The sequence below is a fragment of the Mytilus galloprovincialis genome, chromosome 11, assembly GCF_965363235.1.
Source record: "Mytilus galloprovincialis chromosome 11, xbMytGall1.hap1.1, whole genome shotgun sequence".
NCBI lineage: Eukaryota > Metazoa > Mollusca > Bivalvia > Mytilida > Mytilidae > Mytilus > Mytilus galloprovincialis.
Window position 1 is genome coordinate 52,795,011 of NC_134848.1, and position 23,188 is coordinate 52,818,198.

Here is a 23,188-nt window from a genome sequence, read left to right on the forward strand (position 1 = left end):
TCGCCACATTGTGTATGTTCCGGTCCCGAGTCAAGTAGCCTGTAATTCAGTTTGTTGTTATGTAACATATTTGTTTTTCGTTCATTATTTTGGACATAAATTAGTTCGTAAGTTTTCTCGTTTGAATTGTTTTACATAAATATTATGTCATTTTGGGGCCTTTTATAGCTGACTTTATGCGATACGAGCTTTGCTCATTGATGAAGGCAGTTCAGTGACCTATTGATGTAAATTTCATTGTCATTTGGTCTCTTGTGGAGAGTTGGCGATCAAACCACATCCCCTTATTTTTATATATATATATATAGAAACACATGTGTCATCGTCCTTGTTTTTTTTTTATATACATTGCTTCAAAGTTGACCGATACGCTTAGAATTTGGCAGAAAACGTGTGAAGTTACGGAATAACGTAATTTGGTAAACATTGATATTGAGGTACAATTTGAATTGATTGATAGATGGTTGCTCAAAGTCCGGTGGCAAATATTTCATGCATTTACAGGACGATACAGTGCAATTTGAATTGTTGTGTCTGACAAAAAATTTTGTGCAGCAGTCAAGAAAGAAAAAACATTCTGTTAGTTGTGAAAATTAAAAAGAAAATCAACATCCTAATACAAAATACAGGATACTCTGTATGATGTAAACGTGTGGGTTGTGTGCGTAGTTAGTCGGACAAACCTTGCAAACTGTATGCAAAATTTTACTCAAATACACCAAGTTCAACATTCTGTCTTCCGTGAAAAGTCATTAAAGAAAAAATGGTCCTGAGAATATACATATTATATGTATGTGCACCCTCAATATAGGTTTAACAAGAATGTGTCCAAAGTAAACGGATGTCCCACTCGCACTATCATTTTCCATGTTCAATGGACCGTGAAATTGGGTAAAAATCTAATTTGTCATTAAAATAAAAAATATCATACCATAGGGAACATGTGTACTAAGTTTCAAGTTGATTGGACTTCAACTTCATCAAAAACTACCTTGACCAAAAACTTTCACCTGAAACTCGCACTTTCATTTTGTATGTTCAGTGGACCGTGAAATTGATGACAAAAGTTTAATTTGGCTTTAGAATTAAAAAGATCATATCATAAGGAACATGTGTACTAAGTTTCAAGTTGATTGGACTTCAGCTTCATCAAAAACTACCTTGATCAAAAACTTTAATCTGGAGCGGGACATACGTACGAACGAACGAACGGACGGACGGACAGACGAACGAACGCACAGACCAGAACACATAATGCCCCACTACTATCGTAGGTGGGGCATAAAAATAAACCGGCGCAATATATTTCAAAATGTCAAATTTATCAATATGTCGAAAAGAGAAAAAAATGACAAGATGCAAATTTTTAGTGTATGTACTAACACCAGGTACATTGTTTAAAAGTTAAAGCTTAAAAACTGTACATAAATGTGATTTTATAATTTGATAGATTTCATACTTGCAATACTAAATATACTTATTATCTTTCATATTCAAGAGACCAACGAATCTTTACTAAAAATATACTGTAACAGATTAGCAGTAAAATATACTCTATGTTGTTGTCCATCCTGCATTAGTCACGTGTCATCTATATGTCTTTGGTTTTGATTGTCGTTAATTGGCCGGTTGCTGTGTATATCCCACATTTCTATTTATGTAAATAAAGAAATAGCAACCCTTTTGATTTACATAAACACTTGTATACTTGTAAGAAAACTCCTTATAAGAGATTGTGAATACTCTCTTGCTTTTTCTGACGCCTATGTGACCAAAATGCCCCCCACAATAAAGCAACTTTGCTAATCGTCTGTGACTCGTTTTGCCTCCCCACTTTGTGAAAAGTGCGTTTTTAACCAGCTGTGCCAGGCCTGTTCATTATGTCTAACTCAAAACACCAAAAACACACACATCCCCGAAGACCAAAGTACAAATTAATATGAATCTAAATTCAAAATGATTTTAAGATGTCGTTGGATTTTTGTCACCCACGCGACGCGTCGATGGGAACATAGAAATACAGGGTGTCCGTCCTTCCGTCCAGTCTTGTTATATCAGCAGGCGCGGATCCATCCATTTAAAAAAGGGGGGTCCCAACTATATTGCTCCCATTCAAATGCATTGATCGGCAATAAAAGTTGAGTTCCAACCCCCGGAACCCCCCCCCCCTTTTGGATCCGCCACTGATCAGTGCCGACACACTTCTGATGACATTGAGTAAAAACAAAAAGAGACTCAAAGACAAACACCAGTTTTAAAACAAGTATACTACATATACATGAGGATGACAGTAAACCAGATGTAAATTTACCTTTATTTATGACTTGCTATTTTTTTTTCGGGATTTCCAGTCCCGTTATTGATTTATTGATGTACTGCGGACGAGCGGGCGGGCTGCTCCAATCGTTTCCGTTCGATAATCTACGAACCTTTCATCCAAAGGTTTTCAAATTTTAATATGTTGTTACTTATGACAAAATGGAGGTAGATTTCGATATTGGCGATTAACATTTACATCATTCAGCAACAACATTATATAAGTTTGAAATAATTAAATGTTAATCTTGAAAAAATGTTTTAAAAATTTGGAGCCTTCGATTGGAACAAATACATGTACTGCATGGGAATATTTCTTGAAATCATTATATCTTTAAATAGGATAAAGTCAAGATTGGAAAACAAAAAGGACAAAGATTTTCTATATCTATTCTGAATTGAATAAATATTTTCATATATAACTGTATAATCAGATTAATATAATTGAAGGAAGTTTATGGAAATTGATGTATTTTTTTTCCATTAATGTTGGTCATTTTTATTCTTGTTGAAACACGAAATACAGAGATTATATTCAATTCAAAGGTTAAATTATTTGCTTTGCATCGAATTTATTAAATCTGCTATATATGAGAAGCGAGGAAACGAGAATGCTTGTTTTTATATACAAAAGATAATTGTTTTAAAATACTTTTACTGTATATAATTTCAACATATTTCTATATAATAAGCTTGTAAACGTGTACATTCTACTTTTAAATATGAAATGGTGTTTATCCTCAACAGCATTCAGATACAATGCTACTGTTCTAATTTCTTCTTTAATTTTTTAGCATGTAAACTTTAAAATTATTTGCCTTTTTCAAAGTATTAACACATTTTCATGAAAACAAACTGCATGTTTAATTATAAAAATAATCCCGATGTCTTTATCTGCCATATTCTTGGCTTGCGTATAATTGGCATGATTTGTACATGTTTATATTATTAATCTCTTTAGAACGTCTGGATTTTATTATACCCAATTAGCGTTATTAGATCAATTTTGGTAATTAACACATACGGTTTTCCTTTTAAGGAACCCTGTAGTGCTAAAAGATGAACCATTTCACAGTCGGGAAAATCCATTCATTTACATACAAGTGACATATTTACCACCTATTGAGGGATGCTTGATTAATGCTCTTTCTTTTTTTATTGTATTATTAGGCATTTTCAATTGTTATCATAATCATTCTGATAAAATACATGTACATGTATGTGCATACTCGTGTATTTTCAAATTATACGATCATGCAAAACATTGAAAACACACGCCTTGGCTTAAGTTATATTGAAGAAAAAAAATATTCAATTATTCTCTTGATTAAAATGAGAAAAGATCACAAATAAGCAGAAACTAAACTAACTTTTCCCCCACCAATATTGGTACTTTACCTTGGGTTGAGAAAACGTACCGCTTTTATCGATTTGATCATTATTTATTCAGGTTTAGAGTTTATTCTAATAATTATAATGTCATTGAATTGCGTCGTCTTTTTTTCATATTTGAAGTACAAAAAGTAATAAAGTAATGCTGCTTATAATTTAGTACAGTGTTATTATATTAGTGCATTTCTCCCTACACCTGAGATTCGTGTAGCATTTGCAGCTGGACGTTTACACAAATCAATCCATCAACCCATTCATTATGTGTCTTTAAGCTATAAAACAAAGTATCAATTTACTATTACAATTCGTCGTATGAGTTAAAGTTTCCGTTCTGATACAACAAGCATATCGAATTGTAAACCCTGATGTAAGGAAAGATAAATACATTTTAAAGCATTTGTGTTTTTATACCAGCAAGATCTTAAAAAATCCTCACTCAAGTTTTAAATAGTTTCCTTGGTTCTGGATAAAAGCTATGAAGATTTTCTTAACCATCCAAATAGAAAAAAATATCATCGGTCCGACATTTAAAAAGCACCCTGCCATTTTTAATATCATAACTACAAAAGTTCTGGTTTGGATTCGGGAAGAACAATATCTACTTAATCAATTCAAATATTTTCACGGTCTCTGAAACCATCAATACGTAAAATTTCTTATAATATATAAGACACTTTCTAATTTTTTGGGAGTTGATAAAATACATTTCTTTACATATATGAACGATATCAACAAACGTTTGCAAATATTACACAAACATTTGACAGCATTTACATTGGTTGTAAATGTTTTATAAACCATGGTCTCTCAAAACTTTGCATACGTCTGTAAAGATGTGTTGCAAATATCAATATTTATCAAAATAACTATAATACTGGACAGTATTAGTAAATAAAATACATTTCTTTACATACGTGAACGATATCGACAAACGTTTCAATTATTACACAAACATTTGACAGCATTTACATTGGTTGTAAATGTTTTATAAACCGCGGTCTCTCAAAACTTTAAATTCGTCTGTAACGATATGATGCAAATATCAATATTTAACAACATAACTTTAATACTGGAAAGTATAAGTAAATAAAATACATTTCTTTACATACGTGAACGATATCGACAAACGTTTGCAAATATTACACAAACATTTGACAGCATTTACATTGGTTGTAAATGTTTTATAAACCGCGGTCTCTCAAAACTTTGCGTACGTCTGTAAAGATATGTTGCAAATATCAATATTTATCAAAATAACTATAATACTGGAAAGTAGTACGGTAAATAAAATACATTTCTTTACATACGTGAACGATATCGACAAACGTTTGCAAATATTACACAAACATTTGACAGCATTTACATTGGTTGTAAATGTGTTATAAACCGCGGTCTCTCAAAACTTTGCGTACGTCTGTAAAGATATGTTGCAAATATCAATATTTATCAAAATAACTATAATACTGGAAAGTATTAGTAAATAAAATACATTTTTTTACATAGGTGAACGATATCGACAAACGTTTGCAAATATTACACAAACATTTGACAGCATTTACATTGGTTGTAAATGTTTTATAAACCGCGGTCTCTCAAAACTTTTCATACGTCTGTAAAGATATGTTGCAAATAACAATATTTATCCAAATAACTATAATACTGGAAAGTATTAGTAAATAAAATACATTTCTTTACATACATGAACGATATCGACAAACGTTTGCAAATATAACACAAACATTTGTCAGCATTTACATTGGTCGTAAATGTTTTATAAACCGCGGTCACTCAAAACTGCCCACACCTCTGTAAATCAGTTATGCAAATTTTAAACTTTGCATATATCTCCTATCTTGGAAAGTGCATGCAAATCTATGGCATTTCTTTACATATCTTTGAAGAATGACTAAAGCTATGGAAATAAAATAATTATCTTTAGCATATCTTTGACGACCTCCTAAATAATGTCAAAGAAATAATTCATTTACATACACATTAGCAGGTCTGCAAATTTATCTTGCAGAAAAGTAGTTACATTTGTCAAACATTTACATGACTGTCCAAATTGTTGTAAATCTGCCTTTTCGTGTAGTGGTGATACAACAGTTTCTCTTGTAATTTATGTACATCAATTTCGGTAATACTATTATCGGATAAACGACCATTTGTCGTCTATATGTGTATTGCTTAGAAAATAGTGGAATAGATACAGACACGGCTTACTGCAGTAACAAATATGTAATTATCAATAGAAAAGTTCGTTTAAAGTGAAGAAGTGTCGCACATAATTGTTCCGGTAAAATGTAACAAAATGGTACTTTTTACTCACTAAATATCCAATTTTATAAAATCTTAAAACTTTTGTTTCGGCTATCAGTCTTCTTATATTATCTTTTAAGGTTTGTTACTAAATATCAGTAATATAACTCATAGTTTTGTTGAACTGTAGATGCTTAATCAGTGATAAAAAACAGAGACAATAATATAGCACATGTCAGTAGCATTAAGTTTTAACTTGATTTATCTTTCAAATACCACATAAACCAGGAAATTGTTTTATACTTTAAATATATCGGACTATTTACCACTAGCAAGAAGTACAGGGACAAAGAAGGCTCGTCTTTTGAAATACATATAGTTGTATTATTGAACTTTTTGAAGACAGTAAGTCATACTAGAGAGTAACAAAAATCCTTATTAATTGTTAATTGAAGACAAGTGGTAGAGGATGAAAATATGTATTGTTGTTGTAAAGCATCATTCACATTCTTTGTATTTATGATAAGTGCTCAGATTATATGGAATAAGACGGAAGTATTACATACTAGGCTTATTAGATTACAATTTTGTTTATTTCTTCAGTCTTAAAATATCTATGTTGCATTCAGATTTTGTTTTGTGTTGACGTCAATAAACGGAATATCCTAAAACATATTTCTTGTTGCTTGTAAAGTGCGATCTTTTGTCTTCTTCAACTTGCTAAAAGTTCACATAACCGCTTCTGTTATGAAAACAGATATTATTTTCTTTTATGATGAAATAAATCAAAAAAAGCGTTTCGGAGGATGAATTTTTGAAAAAGTTTATTTTTCATTTACAACCACCAAAAAATTCACGTAAAACTTTGTTGATATACTACATGTACACTTAGCTGATGCCAAAAGTGTCATTAACTTTTCTTACAAATGTACCAACTACGTTTGTTGAATGTTTTAACATATCTACAGAAAGTAAACACGTTTTCTATTCTATTAAGGTCACTATGAAATTAAAGAAATATATATGTTATCTGTTTTCAATAGCCGATAATAGTGCGAATGTTGTTTAATTAGACCTACACTTCTTGCTTATGTTTGGGTGTAAATTTCTCAATACCCGTGGCCATGTTTTTAAGCACCAATCTTCCCGTCAAGATAGGTTTTAAACAGCGAGAATGTATACTAAGTTTGTATTACCATTATGATGAGCATAATTAACCCCAGGCAACGAAGATACACTCAGACCAGATTCATGTTCCGAATCTATATTTTTATTTTGGAGTCCGACATACAACAATAACGAACTGCTGCTACTTTATTTATAGGCAAATTTCTAATACCTTAATTTTCTCAAATGAACCCCTTAAGTAATACTTAATCATGCTTTTAACGAATCGTATGAGCGCATATACCCATAAAACCCGCATTTTGGGTTTATGTTATAAACACACACCATGTGATTCATGTTAACACAAACACGTGTTTAGAGTAAACAATAACTTGACCGGTACTACGTCATGTGACCAATACCTTTAATAGATACATTTATACTTGGAACATTCGATTTAAAATCATCGGTCTTTATGTATACATTCCAGCAAGTTCCGACCAGTTTGTTTAGGTTTCAGATATACACTATTGATTCCTTTACACCAAATGTTTCATTAAATCAATAAATAACGAAGAGAAACAACAATATTTACTGATACAGTTTAATTCGATTGTCAAACCTCGCCTTTTAATGTTGATAAATTTAACCTTCTGTAGATGATAAATATCGCTATCAACGAAAAATATTTGTTTATTTGGTAAAAGCTATGATTTTAATGCTAAATCATTAACGGTTATAAATCATTAAAAAAATATCAATATGTTCTTGTTTATTGGTTTATTCTTTCATTAACCTTTACTCAACATCAGTTTCTATAGATTTGCCTTTTTGAAATTATCAGATGATATAATTCATATCAAGAAAAACGTGTTTTTTACGATTTGTAAACATATTTATTTTGAATAACACTAACCATATGTTTCAAGGTTTATTATGTGTAATGGTTTATACAAAGGTCGATGGTAAAATGATGACGTCTACGAAAACATTTTATGATGAAAATAAATGGAAAAAACGTTTCGGAGGATGAAATCTTAAAAGAGTTTTTTTCCATAAACAACCATCAGGAAAATCAGGTAAAACTTTGTTGCCATTCTACATGTACTTTTAGCTGATGCCAAAAGTGTCATTAGCTTTTCTTACCAACTAAGTTTGTAGGATATTCTTGCCACATTCACAACGATGCTGCATAAAATTTACTAAGAAGAAGCTACTAGATATTATTCGATAGGGTCTGTGTTACCCAATCGTTTGTTTAAAGTGTAGATTATCGTTTAGTTTTTATTGAATGAGACGGATGAAAAAACTTAATGTATTATGACATAATATTGTGACCTGATCAAACCTTCACCTTAGAAAAAAAACAGAACAAGAAAATGCATACACTTTGTTCTTGTCATGTTCCTGAATGGAAAAGTAAGAAGGAATAAAAAAAAAAAAACAATGTATCTACAAACGACATTATTTTAATTGAAATAAACAAAGTCGAACATGATACAACAGTTTCCTTTGTAAATTATGTACATCCCAATTCGGTCTACTGTTATCGGATAAACGACCATTTGTCTTCTGTATGTGTACTGCTTAAAAAATAGTGGAATATAGACAGACACGGCTTACTTTAGTAACAAATATGTAATTATCAATAGAAAAGTTCGTTTAAAGTGAAGAAGTGTCGCGCATAATTGTTCCGGTAACATGTAACAAAATGGTAATTTTTACTCACTAAATATCCAATTTTATAAAATCTTAAAACTTTTGTTTCGGCTATCAGTATTCTCATATTATCTTTTAAGGTTTGTTACTAAATATCAGTAATATAACTCATAGTTTTGTTGAACTGTAGACGCTTAATCATTGATAAAAAACAGAGACAATAATATAGCACATGTCAGTAGCATTAAGTTTTAACTTGATTTATCTTTCAAATACCACATAAACCAGGAAATTGTTTTATACTCTAAATAAACTTCATTCCTGTTGATCGTACTATTTACTACTAGCATGAAATACAGGGACAAAGAAGGTTCGTCTTTTGAAATGCATATAGTTGCAGTATTGAAATTTTTGAAGACAGTAAGTCATACTAGAGAGTAAAAAAAATCCTTATTAATGTTTACTTATTTATTGTAAGACGTAAGACGAAAGTATTAGTGAAACATTTGCTTAATCTTTAACTATGCATTCTATGTATTTTGTCGTAATATCACAAATGATTAATCAAAATGAAATGTTGGATGTTTTTGTGTTACAACCATTGGAAAGGCTCAACCTTTTGATGCCCAAGGTTTCACTTTATTGTGGTTGATTTACTTTGTATGTATTAAATTGATAAGTATCTGTTGAAACCTAGGTTTTTTTACATATAGAAAAGCAATTTTACATATAGAAAATCAATAAATTTCTTACATCAGTGTCTATAATGCAGTATATTTTGGATTCAATTGAATTTAATTTTACAACCATTTTTTTAAAAGAAGTTGATAAACTATTGTCAAATGAAAATAAAGGAAGGAATAACAGGCAAATAACATTAAAACAGAAACAAGTGATGCAGCAAGATGGAGCAAGATGGTCTCATTTTTCCCGGAAATAATCGTTCTTGATCCACAAGTGACAATCATTGTTTTTGTTTTATCTTATGATAAAGAAATATACATTACCAGACTGCTATGTCTCTAGTTCAACCAGACATTACGAAATTATCACATCTTAGGTCATCGTTATAAACGAATATAACAGTTTAAATTTATTGTACATTTTAATAGACGACATAAATGCTAGAACGTTACATAATGATAGAAGCAAAAGACAAAGCAAATTCAGTGGCGGATCCACAACTTTTTGTAAGAGGGGGAGGGTGGGGCTGACTGAACTAAGGGAGTTGGAGAGGGGGGTTGCGCTCCTGTCACACTTCAGTAATTCCCTATATAATCAACCAAATCCTCCCCAGTCGCCCCACTGGATCCGCCTATGGCAATCTAAATAAGAGCATTGGTAGATGGAGGACCAAACGAATTGAAAACTGCATTGGAAAGCAATACATGTATAGTTATGCAACATAGTTTTAAAATTAAATGAATGTTTGTACCGAAGAATACACTACTAGGCGTGTTTTAACATCGCATCGAGCAAAACACATAAAAATCCCCATTCCCAGATCAAAGAATCATTGAAAAACGTAAAAAAATAATTTTGGCGAAATAGGGTTATGAAAACTCATACTTGATAATTTGAGTGGGAGTTCAAATAAATCCATGTTTTGAATGACATGCATATCAGACTAATATAGCGAGTGAGCTTTACTGGTTGTTGTCAGATTTTATATATAGAATTGTACAGTACTACTTTTAAATAAGTTTATCTGTGTTTTGTGAAAACCAAACACGTTGTTAGTTATTAATAGATTTATTTCCCTTGACTGGGCGGGGTTTAAGAAGTTCGCTTATTTAAGACCAGTCCATCTTAAGACAGGAGTTTTAGGATAAACTCATCAACGAAGTGTCCAGTTATTCGTCCGTATCATACCCTCAGTTCTTTTGTATATGCATTTTGGGACACTGATAGGTGATTAGAATTCAATTATATTTATAACGGCAATCATCCTTATCACACACATCTTCAAATAGACTGTCATAATGCAAATTATAACATAAGCTCCGCCCGATCAGTTGAAAAACCATTGGTAATAAGTCTTGTTTAAATTGAAATATTCATTCTATTAATTTCGTCCATTAAAATTTAGTAAAAATCGAAGCAATTCTTTGTTTGGTAACTGTTCAAAATTTGATGACGACACATACTGAATTATAACCCTGATGAAATGCAAAGGAACATTTTTCTGACAGGTTTAGTTCTCTTCCAACCATAATCATATATATTGAAACTGGCTTTAGACCATCTCAACAGCATAGTTGAGAGAAGTAACTAAACAATTTACAAGGATTACTCATTAGAAAAAGTACGCAATGTCTCCAATAGATAATCAAGTTTCCAATTTGACAAAAAAAGAAAGCACTTGCCTAAAACCAATATATGTTAAAGTATTGCTATATTTCCACAAAAAATCATGTTATTATCATAGAATTCCAGTATATGACGATAGATCTAAAACTTATGTTTGTTATACGAAATTCCGATATCTTTTCTTTTTATCAACGAATCTTTTAAACAATGATCAGATACAATTTAAATGTTCTAACATCACATATATACATAGAAAACTCAATATGTTTTTGAATCGTCGCAATCCCATATGATTGCTAAAAGAGTCTTACGATAGTCAACGGAGGTGGCTATAAATATCGAAAGTAGTGATTTCGAATTCTAATTCTATAAATTATTTCATTTCTTGTCAGCAGTTGATAAGTAACCAATCAGGATATTGGTATACGTAAAGTCAATACTTATAGACTGCGCATTCTTCTCACATGAGTATAGCGGATATATAAAAGATAATGTTGATATTACTTCTAATTGTATGAACTTTACTAGTATTTGCAAATGAGGAATAATACACAAACTTAAAATGGTAAGAATTACTTTTATAGTGTTTATTCTGTAAGAGTGAATCTAACGAATGTATAATTTGTGATCATTTTCCTTAAATTGCTGTAGGTATATAAGTTTTGATATCACAATGATTTATTCATATTCAGTATTTAACAGATAATATGACAATTGTTTTTAATATTATTTGAAAGAAAGAAAGGGAATACCAATATTAGCAAAACATACAGACCGCTAACTATTCTGAAAAAACCGACACCGCATGTAACGTTAGATAAACAACCACCTCGTTAACAATTCACTGTTCATTATTTAGGCCACATAAACATATTTATATGATTTAATGAACGAATAGCAAAAATTAAAATGTAAGAATATTTTCAGAGAAGGTTTAAGTCTTAAAATAAACGCGTTGAACAACTAACCAATAGTAAGACAAAAATGTAATTTTTTAAAAGTTTTATCATGGAATATAGAAATACACTATGTATTGATATGTTCTTGATCTAAGTGAGTATTACAGAAAATGCAGTATATATTTGCATTCAATATTAGAAGCCAGAAGAAATTGAACAGAAATTAAAATGAGAAGAAAATAACGTGTCATATGTGTATTGTATATAAATAAAGAAATAGACATACAGTTCTTATTCAAATATGCAACATATATTGTCAAAATTGTTATTGGGCGTACAAATTATCGTTGTGTAGGAAAAAAATCAATAACGTAGGAAGCAAGGTTTATCCTCAGGAGAATGTTCAGAATCCTTTTTGGTAAAGGTAGCACTTTTAGACAAATCGCTATTCCACATATAAAAAAATATTGTATGATGTCCGTTGATAGACCACACACTAAAGATGTTAGGAAGTATAAGTCAACAAACGGTCATCAATAGTTAGCAAAACACAAACCGGAAAGTTAAAAAAGTACAAAGTTAAAAAGCATCGAAGACCAATAATTACAAACGGTTATGTTAAATGCAGTGAAGATAAAAGAGGGACGAAAGATACCAGAGGGACAGTCAGACTCATAAATCGAAAACAAACTGACAACGCCATGGCTAAAATTGAAAATTCCTTTCACGGATTTGGCTATACTTTTTGGACCTTTTGGATTATTGCTCTTCATCTTTTATTTAAGCTTTGGATTTAAAATATTTTGGACACGAGCATCGCTGAAGTGACATGTATTGTCAAAATGCGCATCTGGTGCAGGACTATTGGTACCGTTAATGTAATTAATACCTCTGGATCGATGCCTCTGCTGGTGGACTGTTAGTCCCCGAGGGTATCACCAGCCCAGTAGCCAGTACTTCGGTACTGGCATAAAAATACGGATTTTTTATGTTATTAATATTTTCTGTTACAAAATGTTAGAAACTATTATAAATTAAGGAATGTATCTCCCTCATGCAAAGCTCCTTTCACGGATTTGGCTATACTTTTTGGACCTTTTGGATTATTGCTCTTCATCTTTTATTTAAGGTGGTACCTAACACTACAGGGAGATAACTCTGTAAAGTCAGCTAAACGTTTTAATTATGTTGTGTTGTAAAGGGAATGTTTAAGCTTCTCAATGATCAAAATTGGTGTTTGTCAAACTGCTACATAACCAGTGTAATTTTTCTTACAAAACGGTTGGTTCAAAAATTTTGAAATTTTTATATTTTCGTAAGAGGGTCAAAGTAAATACATTGTCCAAATTTTATGAAAATTAAACGAGCCAAATTAATTTTAATGAAAGTGTTGGGTACCACCTTAAGCTTTGGATTTCAAATATTTTGGACACGAGCATCACTGAAGAGACATGTATTGTCGAAATGCGCATCTGGTGCAGGAAAATTGGTACCGTTAATGTAATTGTGTACGTTAAATACATGTTTCGTCTACAAAAGATTCGCTAGAAACAGTATTATACATTCATAAACTTAATGAAATACGTAGTTGAAATGCATTGATGGTAAAAAATTTCGAAAAGTCTATCTATCGGTATTATTAAAAGAGAATATTATCCATTTAAGTACAAGTGAAGTAGATATTAGTTGCTTTAGCCAACCGTTCGCCCTTCCATAATGAGACAAGCATACCACATAGGCGGCTGTAGAAGTCCCGATAGAAAAATATAAAACAATTGAATTACAATAAACTATAGGCCGAATTTATAAAACTGTCGAAAAACAAATGTAACAGAAATAAAATAAACCAACGAAAACCACTCAAGAAAATGGTCAAGATATGCACACAAAGCATGCGTCAGAGTTAAATATGTGTGAAATAAAATCCTCCCCTTACCTGGGACAGTGGGATTATAGTGCAACATAAGAACACAATATTCAAATCAGTAGGATTTTTTTATCTGCACAAAACAACATTAAACAAAATCAGATGTAGTACAAAATTTATGTCTCAACAAATAAATAAACAACAAGAAAACTATCTGAAAAAACAGTTTCTTATCAAGTTAAGTTTTCAAATTAATTTTGGTTTTTAGGTCAAGGCCAATCCTCACTGACTACCAGACACTTCATTGTCAATTGTGACAGTTATGTTACTAATAGAACTATTGAAAGTCACCAATACTTCCTTTAAGTGATGCTTGCATTTGTAAAGTATGGCTTTGCATTAATAAACACATAAACAACACACCTGTTGACTAGATCATCGATTTTCCCTAAAATATATAATTGCTTTAATTAGAAACCTTATAACCATATTTCGGTTTAAAAGGCAGACATGTAAAACTGTCATAAATCATTTCGCTCAAACATTCAGTCATTTCTAAAACACATGAGTGTGCAACTGTATAGATAACACAAAACACCTGAATAACACCTGCTATATATTAATTGAATATGGAGGAACGAGACAAGAGGGACATTTAAACTCATAGATCGAAAATAAATTGACAACACCATGATTCAAGGGAGTTCGCTTCTCAGTTTCAAAGTAATTAACCTTTCAAAACACTAGTTTATATTGATAGGGAATTAATAAAGGAATGCAAAGAGCAAACAAAATATGTAGGTCACCGCGCTTGTTTTCGAGATAAGAGCCATTGAAATTTTGGCGGGAAAAAAATCTCTCTTGACTTTTCATAGCTTTATCATTGACAAGTTGAAGTTTTCCAAAACTTTTAAAAAGTAATTAAAATTTTATAAGACTTTTACAGATGACTTATTATTATACATATAAAATATTTTCATAAAGAAAAAATGGGGGTCACCGGGCAAATGTTTTAAAGGCATTCAAATGGATAAAACCAAAGGATTCCGAAAATCTGACTAAAATCCAAAACATGACAAGCCAGCTTCCTTAAAAAAGACAAGCAGACAAATAATAGTAAACAAGATATAGAAAACTAAAGACTAATCAACACGAACCCAACCAAAAACTGGGGATCCTTAGTTATAGTATTCATACACATACAAAACGTTTTGGAATTTTGGGTCCTCAATGCTCTTTAACTTTGTACTTGTTTGGCTTTATAACTCATTGATCTGAAGGTAATTAATGCATCTTATGTAGACGAAAGGCGCTTCTGGCGTACTAAGTTATAATCCTGGTATCTTTGATAACTATTTACTACTATATATAAATTAAAGATTGGGAAACGAGACAAGAGGTACATTCAAACTCATGGATCAAAAATAAATTGTCAACGCCATGACTTAAAAAAAGAAAGTCATACAAATTAGAGTACACAATATATAGAATAGAAACTAAAGACTAATCAACACGAATCCCACAAAACACTGATCATAAGTTATAGTATGCATACACATACAAAACTTTTTGGAATTTTGGGTCCTCAATGCTCTTCAACTTTGTACTTCTTAGGCTTTATAACTCATTGATCTGAAGGTCATTAATGCATCTTATGTAGACGAAAGGCGCCTCTGGCGTATTAAATTATGGAACCTTTGATAACTATGGAAGATACTCATCAGAATTTTGCAAAATCCGTTTATTTAAATTGATTATACCATGTGTAGCGTATTTATATTTTATAATAGAATCATTAATTAAGGTCTTTCCTTTTACAAAAGGGAAAGACCTTACTGTATTTCTTCTGTTTATTATTATTATTATTATTCTTTTTCCGCCAAACTTTGACAAATTTAGCCGCGTTAACCGTAAGACGTGTCGCTTTCATGTTCACACTTTGTATCGGTGTCATGAATACCTATCTGGAACTCACCCTGTTAGTCGAAATATTTTGTCGGTTCGGAGTAATCCCTCCGAAACAAAAAAACCTTGTTATCGTTCCAACACCGTAACCGTAATAGGTAGAAAAAAAACAAAGGGTGAAATTTGTTCAGGACCAGACCCCGGTTCTTCGTTACATTTGGATCGAAAAGATTCAACGACTCATTGGTAGGGTTATGCCCCTATGAAAATAAACCGGTGTCGGTTGACCACCAAAACTCAGAAACCGTAAGTCGTAGACACCTAGGATCTTCACCCTTCATCATCAATTCATGTATCTTTGAAAAATACCTCAAGGTCAAATTTGTATGTTGACCTTGACCTTTGACCTACCACCTTGTTATGGGATAATCTCAGAAACTATTATACTTACAGAAGTTTTGAATAGTGGAAAATGTTTGGGTCATAAAGGCGCAACTTTGTTACATTTTGACCAAAGAGATTTGACATTTTTTTAAGGGGCATAACACCTGTTTTAGGTTTCTGGAAAGACAAAATCAGCTTTTACTTTATAACCAAAGGTCCTAGACCCATGGGGTCTTCGGCAATGACATTTGGGACTAATGACCTTGACAAAGGTCAAAAGGTCAAAGGTCAAGGTCATGTCCCATATAGCGAATTTAGTGTTTTTAACCTTATTTAAAGGATTTTCAGTTTGTTTTAAAGCTTTTCAATACATTCTACGTCTATTAGAACATGTATTTTACATTACAAAAGGAAAGACCTCTCAATTGTTCAAGAACAATTGACAGTTTAATTAAAAATATTGTTATTTCAGATAGACATGAATAATATGTCTTCACCACGATGTCAAAGCGATTCGTTATATAACAGACTGTTTAATATATTGTCTAACAATACTAATGCCTCCAGCTGTTTAACATTGTACAGTACCAGTACTGAATATCGAGATGTTTATCATGCTGGGAGATATTTCTATGCTTATTTTACACCTATCATTATCGTTGTTGGGATTCTTGGAAATACACTATCACTTAATGTATTTCTTTCACGAAATCTAAGATCGTTGTCTTCAAGTACGTACTTAGCAGCCCTTTCTGTATCCGATCTTTTTAGTATTACATTTTACGTTACAGTTGAATGGCTAAGAAGAGGGTTAACCTTTTTATTCCCTGGAACTAACTTGAGATTTCTTGATGTGAATGGTATGTGTGAATTTCAATTGTATATATCGTATGTGTCGAGATTTATGTCGTCTTGGCTATTAGTGGCTTTTACAGTTGAACGATATATTGGCATTTGCTTTCCATTACTTCGAAGAAACCTTTGTACAACGACAAGTACTCGGAAAATTGTGTCCGCAATCTTTTTACTTTCTGCTATCATAGTAATATACAAGCCAATACTAAGTGGGATTTACAAGAGTGATGCCGGTAATCTATACTGCACTGGATCTCCAAAACACGGATTCGTATCATTTGTTTTCGATTCAATATTTGCACTTCTTATTTCATTCGTTCCTTTCGTTATCATTATTGTTATTAATATTTTAATAATGAAAAAACTACTCAGACAAAAACGTAGTAAAAATTGTAAGAGAGTAATGACAGAAGAAAGTACAATCCGTCTAGAATTTACAATTATTCTTTTAGCGCTGTCTATATGTTTTATTATTTTCAATATTCCATATCTCGTGTTGTGGTGCCGTAACTTTCTTACTTCAAAATATGTCACAACATTAAACGCCAGCACATCAGACGTCAATTTATCTTACTGGCAAGGGCTTTTATATTTTGTTCGTACAATTTTCTACATCAATTACTGTATTAATTTCTTTCTATACTTGATAACCGGCGCATATTTCAGACGTGAAGTTCGAGTGTTATTTTCGTACAAAACTCTACGAAGAAGTATAGATCGCAATGTTAAAGATGACGCTGCATATGTTTGTCTAAAACTAATATAGGTAATACCAATTTAAAAATACGTATTTTTCACGGGGTTATAACAGCAATTATACGAGACTCATCAAAGACGAACAAAATGATTGAAATATTGTGTTCTCGTACTATATATTTTTATGAAATAGCATAATTGTATTTATGTATGTTATTAAACACTTTTTTATATCAATTTTGTAATTTTACCACTGTAATACTATTTTTGTTCTGAAGAATTTCTATTTGTTATATCTGAACTTCTTTGCTCCATAGAGTAAGGAAAAAATGAAACGTTGATCTTTGCTGTGTTTTTTTTTAAATTTCAAAATGTGTGAAGTACGTTGAGTAGTAATAGATTCATTGCAATACCCTATAAACTGTTCAACCAATTGTGTTCAAATATTTAGATGGTGATTTCATGACCAAAATGAAGAACAAGCTCGATATAGACTGGATTCACTCATTATACCGTTCGGGATGTAGCTATCTTGATATATTGAAAAATGGCAATACATGTTGTTTTTCCCTTAAATCAATCATGAATCCTTCTTTAACAGTTTTCGAGTAATAATATGCTGTAACTGATGACAAAAAAAGAATGTCAAGTTAAATACCAACATTTTCACTTTACCCTTAAGGACTTATTTTCTATTATATTTTGAAAAGTTAGGGTAGTTCTTTGTCTTTTTTTTTCTAATTTTATGACAATTTTCGCAATGATTTGAGAATGTAAATACAGACATGGTGTTGCTGATGAATGGATGAAGGTAGTGTTTTTATAAAAGTCTGTAACAAAGTTACTTGTATCATCATTATATGCGTCAGCAAATTTATAATAAGTCCAGTGATTAATATCTATTCATATAGACTTATACTTACATCGAGGATATGTCAGTCAAACAATGGAACAATAATTTATCTACTTACCTCGTGATCTTACAAATGACCAATACATTGTGTTAAGAAACAATAGAACGCAACACATGTTACTGATGTCAGCCGAGTGTTTAGATATGTAAACTGTGTTGTTTACTAACGAGGAGCGACTTCTCCGATACCACTATACGCTCATTGTCTCTCACATACATTGTAAAATAATGTAATAAAAGTTTGTCAAATTATCTAGTGTTAGTGTTAAACTAGTAATTTTTGGTGCCGCGTGACCAGGATCGTCAACGACGTCTGCCACAGATTTTGAAGGTATGTCTATATTTTGAATTGTTTTGTTGGGAGTATGGCTGACCAGCAAGTGGGGGAAATTTTCAAGGCTTTGGCCCACACCTTGGGGGCTGTTATCGGATTCTTTTGAGAATCAAGGTCATAACCAGCAGGCTCTCTCGGCTCAAGTCGAGCATTTATCAAATACCGTGGGCACGCAAAGTGTTTCACAAGCTAAACCATCTTTTGGGGGAATCAAAAAGAGTTTAAAGAATGGATCAAGGCAGTTGAAAAGTATGCTGTCTTTACGCATGCGATAGGGAACGAGGATCGCGTTAAGTTAATTGCGTATCAGTCCAGTAAAGGGGCTGTGAGCGATTATATTCAAAGATACTTAACCACGAATGATCAAGCAACTTGGGACGATATTTTAATATTTTCTGAAACATTTGAAGACCATTTACGTCACATTCAGATAGTGTTTGATAGGTTGAGACAACATAATCTGAAGTTAAAATTAAAAAAATGTAGTTTTATTAAAGAAGAAACTAAGTATTTGGGTTTTGTTTTAACGCGTAAAGGTGTTAGACCAGATCAAGATAAAGTAAAAGCTATTCAAACAATTCCGATACCCAAAACAGTGAAAGAAGTTAGAGGATGTATTGGTATGTGTAGTTACTACAGAAGATTCATTCCGAAAGTAGCGGAACCACTTGTCAATTTAACGAGAAAATATGCTAAATATCATTGGTCAGAGGGTTGTGACGTAGGCTTGTTTTTTTTTGTCCATCTGATGAGTTAAGCCTTTTTCAACGGATTTTTATAGTTCATTCTTATTTTGTACTGTTATACCACTGTCCCAGGTTAGGGGAGGGTTGGGATCCCGCTAACATGTTTAACCCCGCCACATTATTTATGTATGTGCCTGTCCCAAGTCAGGAGCCTGTAATTCAGTGGTTGTCGTTTGTTTATGTGTTACATATTTGTTTTTCGTTCATATTTTTTTCGTTCATTTTTTTTTTTTTTTTTTTTTATCTTATTTTATAGCTGACTATGCGGTATGGGCTTTGCTCATTGTTGAAGGCCGTACGGTGACCTATAGTTGTTAGTGTTTGTGTCATTTTGGTCTTTTGTCGATAGTTGTCTCATTGGCAATCATACCATATCTTCTTTTTTATATTTAATTACTTAAAAGATAGTTTAACAGTGGTACCTCTACTGGCATATCCAAACCCTAATTTGCCTTACGTCTTGTACACTGATACAAGTGATACATGTGTTGGTGCATGTTGGACACAGATAACTGAAGAACAAAATGCAGTTGAAAAACCTAATTAATTTCTATCGCATAAATTAAGCGAGACTCAAACTCTGTGGTCAACTGTTGAAAAAGAAGCGTTTGCGATTCATTATGCACTACAGAAATTAGATTTTTATTTGCACGGAGCAAACTTTATCATCAAAACGGATCATAAACCTTTGAAATATTTACTAGATTCCCCGATGAAAAACAAAAAGCTACAAATGTGGTCTTTAGGGATATATAGATACAATTGTAAGATTGAGTACATAGCAGGAGAGACAAACTATTGTGAAGATATTTTGTCAAGAACTCCGCAAAGTGATGACGATAAGGGAATTAGTAATGAAACTGTCGATCCCGATATAAATGATTACACCTATGAAATTAATACAATTAATTCAAATAAATTAAACACAAGAAATTTTGCTACTTGCACTGTAGAACAACCGGATTTACCTAGTAAGGAGACTTTTCAAAATGAAGATTTAGATATGAAATTAGAACAAGCAAAAGATTTGAACATAGTTAAGGTTAAAAAGGAAATCGAAACAGGTACAGCGAGTAGCTCTACACAAAGTCAATTCATTATTATTGAAGATGTTGTTTATTTTCTGTCACAGCCTGATATTGATCCTCTAATCCGATTATACGTCCCAGAACATTTACGGGAATATATTGTCGTTCAATATCATGATAATAATGGTCATTTAGGTATTGACAAAACGTATGACAGTATAAAGCTACGGTAGTATTGGCCAGGGTTATACAAGCAGATATATGCTTATGTAACCATGTGTGTTACATGTCAAACTAGAAATTTAAGAAAAGTAAATCCTCCTGTTCAAGAAGTAGATATACCACCTTATCCGTTTGCTAAGATAGCATTAGATTTATCGGGACCCTATCCAGAAACATTGTCAGGGACCAAATACATAATTGGGTTCATTGATCTTTATTCGGGATTTCCTGAAGATTTTGCAGTAAAAGATAAAAAAAAAAGCCGAAACAATTGCTCATTTGCTTATCGAGGAAATAATTCCAAGACATTTAGTCCCATTACAAATTTTGATAATAACGGATCTGAAAATGTAAATAGAATTATGAAGGAAACATGCGAAACGCTGAATATAAATCATATTATTACTGCGTTTTACCATCCGCAAAGAAACGGACGAATTGAAAGGTTCCATCGTACTCTCCATGATGTTGTATCTAAACTAACGAAAGACGACACATCAACGTGGAATTTGTTTTTAAATCAAGCTTTGGCCGCTATAAGGTTGAACATAAGTGAGTCTTTTAAATTTTCACCGTTCTATTTGTTATACACTCGAGATGCAATTCTTCCCGTTGATAACATAATGAAACCTCATAGGAAATATATGGGCGAAAACTTGCATCACATAATGCTAAATCAACAACATAAAGCATTCGTGCTGGTACACAGCTCCATAAAACAAGCTCAAAAACGACAGTTAAAATATAAAAACAAAAACTGTGTAGATGAAGGTTTTAAGATAGGGTATCCTGTTTATTGTAAAAATCATTTGAAGAAAAATAAATTAGATAATCGATGGACACCGTATTTCCGTATTGTTGATCAAACATCGCCAGTGTCATTCATGATCAAGGATCAATTGACTGGAGTGGTACGAAAAGCACATGCCGAACATCTGCGAATAGCTAAAATCGATGAATAGGATATTCCCAAAAATAAGGGTAAACAGTTAAGAAAAGCTGCGTATGTTGCATCTCCTGATGTAAGTAGTTCAGACATGGAGGTTGACGCTGACTCGGATTCTGATTTTGATAAACCTCTTGCTACTCTTGCAAAAACATATCTAAAAGAACGAACAAATAGGTCTGATGAAGAATCAATTCCTCTTACGGAGTTAAGTAAACTCTTAAAAGAAAAGATTTAGAGGAATCAATGTCTGTAAACGAGATTATCGAGACAAATCTGAAAACGAAAAAAGTTAGGCGAACGTTGCCGTCAAATATATGTAAAGCTAAAATGTTAGAGTAAACGAATTGTTGGCGTCAATTTCTAACATGTTGTAAGGCTTCACAATGTGTTGATATTTATTGCACGGGATTATAAATTGTATATAAATATTAGGATATTTTGTTTTGTAGATATAAAACGTAACAAAGATGAATTGTCGACTATTTATCTTTTTGTGCTTAACCAGTGTTGTTTATGGTCAACATAAAGTGATATTTGATATAATAGGGGAAATTACAACGACGCGTTTAAAATGGCTCGTCACTTTTGTTATCGATCTGGACATATATCAGACATTTTTAAGGGTTCTTTCGTGTGATATTCAATTGGCAATAACTCTGGCGCAAATTGTACGTGTAAATGCACCTAAACGTTAGGTCAAGTCATTGACCAACCTCAAACAAGAGTTGGTTAAGTTAAATGTAACGCATAATACAATTACCGACATGTTTCAAGAATGCCGATCGTTATTGAGAAAATCAAAACGATCAATCATTCCGGTAGTAGGAAAAATGTTAGGTTTTCTCTTCGGAACCGTATCCGAACAAGATTTGGATTATATACACAGTAATGTGAATATATTGGCTAAGAACCAACAAAAGATGGTACATGTTTTAAATAAAGTTCAACTATTCTAAATATATCTCGTTCGGATATCGCGGAAAAGAGAAATTCAATAAATGACTTGTTTATTGCGTTTAACACATTGTATGTTGATTTTAAAAATTTCACTAGAGCTGTGAAAGAAAGAATTTTTCAAATTGAGAGACATGTTATGATAAATTCGATAACTGAAAGATTATCGCGTCTTGTAACGCAGGCTCAATTTTATATTTCTCACCTACAAATGCAGCTGAATATGCTGTCGTTAGGTCATTTGTCACCAAACGTGATTTCTCCGAAAAATTTAAGAAAACTGTTAATTAGGATTAATTCAAAATTGCCACCAGGCATAAGGCTACCGAGTGATCCAATTACAAAATTATGGGATTACTATCAAATATTAAGCTGTCACACCGTGTTTGATAA

At 32.1% G+C, this 23,188-nt stretch overlaps 1 protein-coding gene across 1 annotated transcript; it reads left to right on the top strand.

The window, feature by feature from the left end:
* The first annotated feature begins 16,576 nt into the window (after positions 1–16,576).
* LOC143050810 (cysteinyl leukotriene receptor 2-like) lies at positions 16,577–17,719 on the top strand. The gene has a single exon (XM_076223923.1). It carries the CDS (start codon positions 16,577–16,579, stop codon positions 17,717–17,719), a length of 1,143 nt encoding a protein of 380 aa, XP_076080038.1.
* Positions 17,720–23,188: the final 5,469 nt, after the last annotated feature.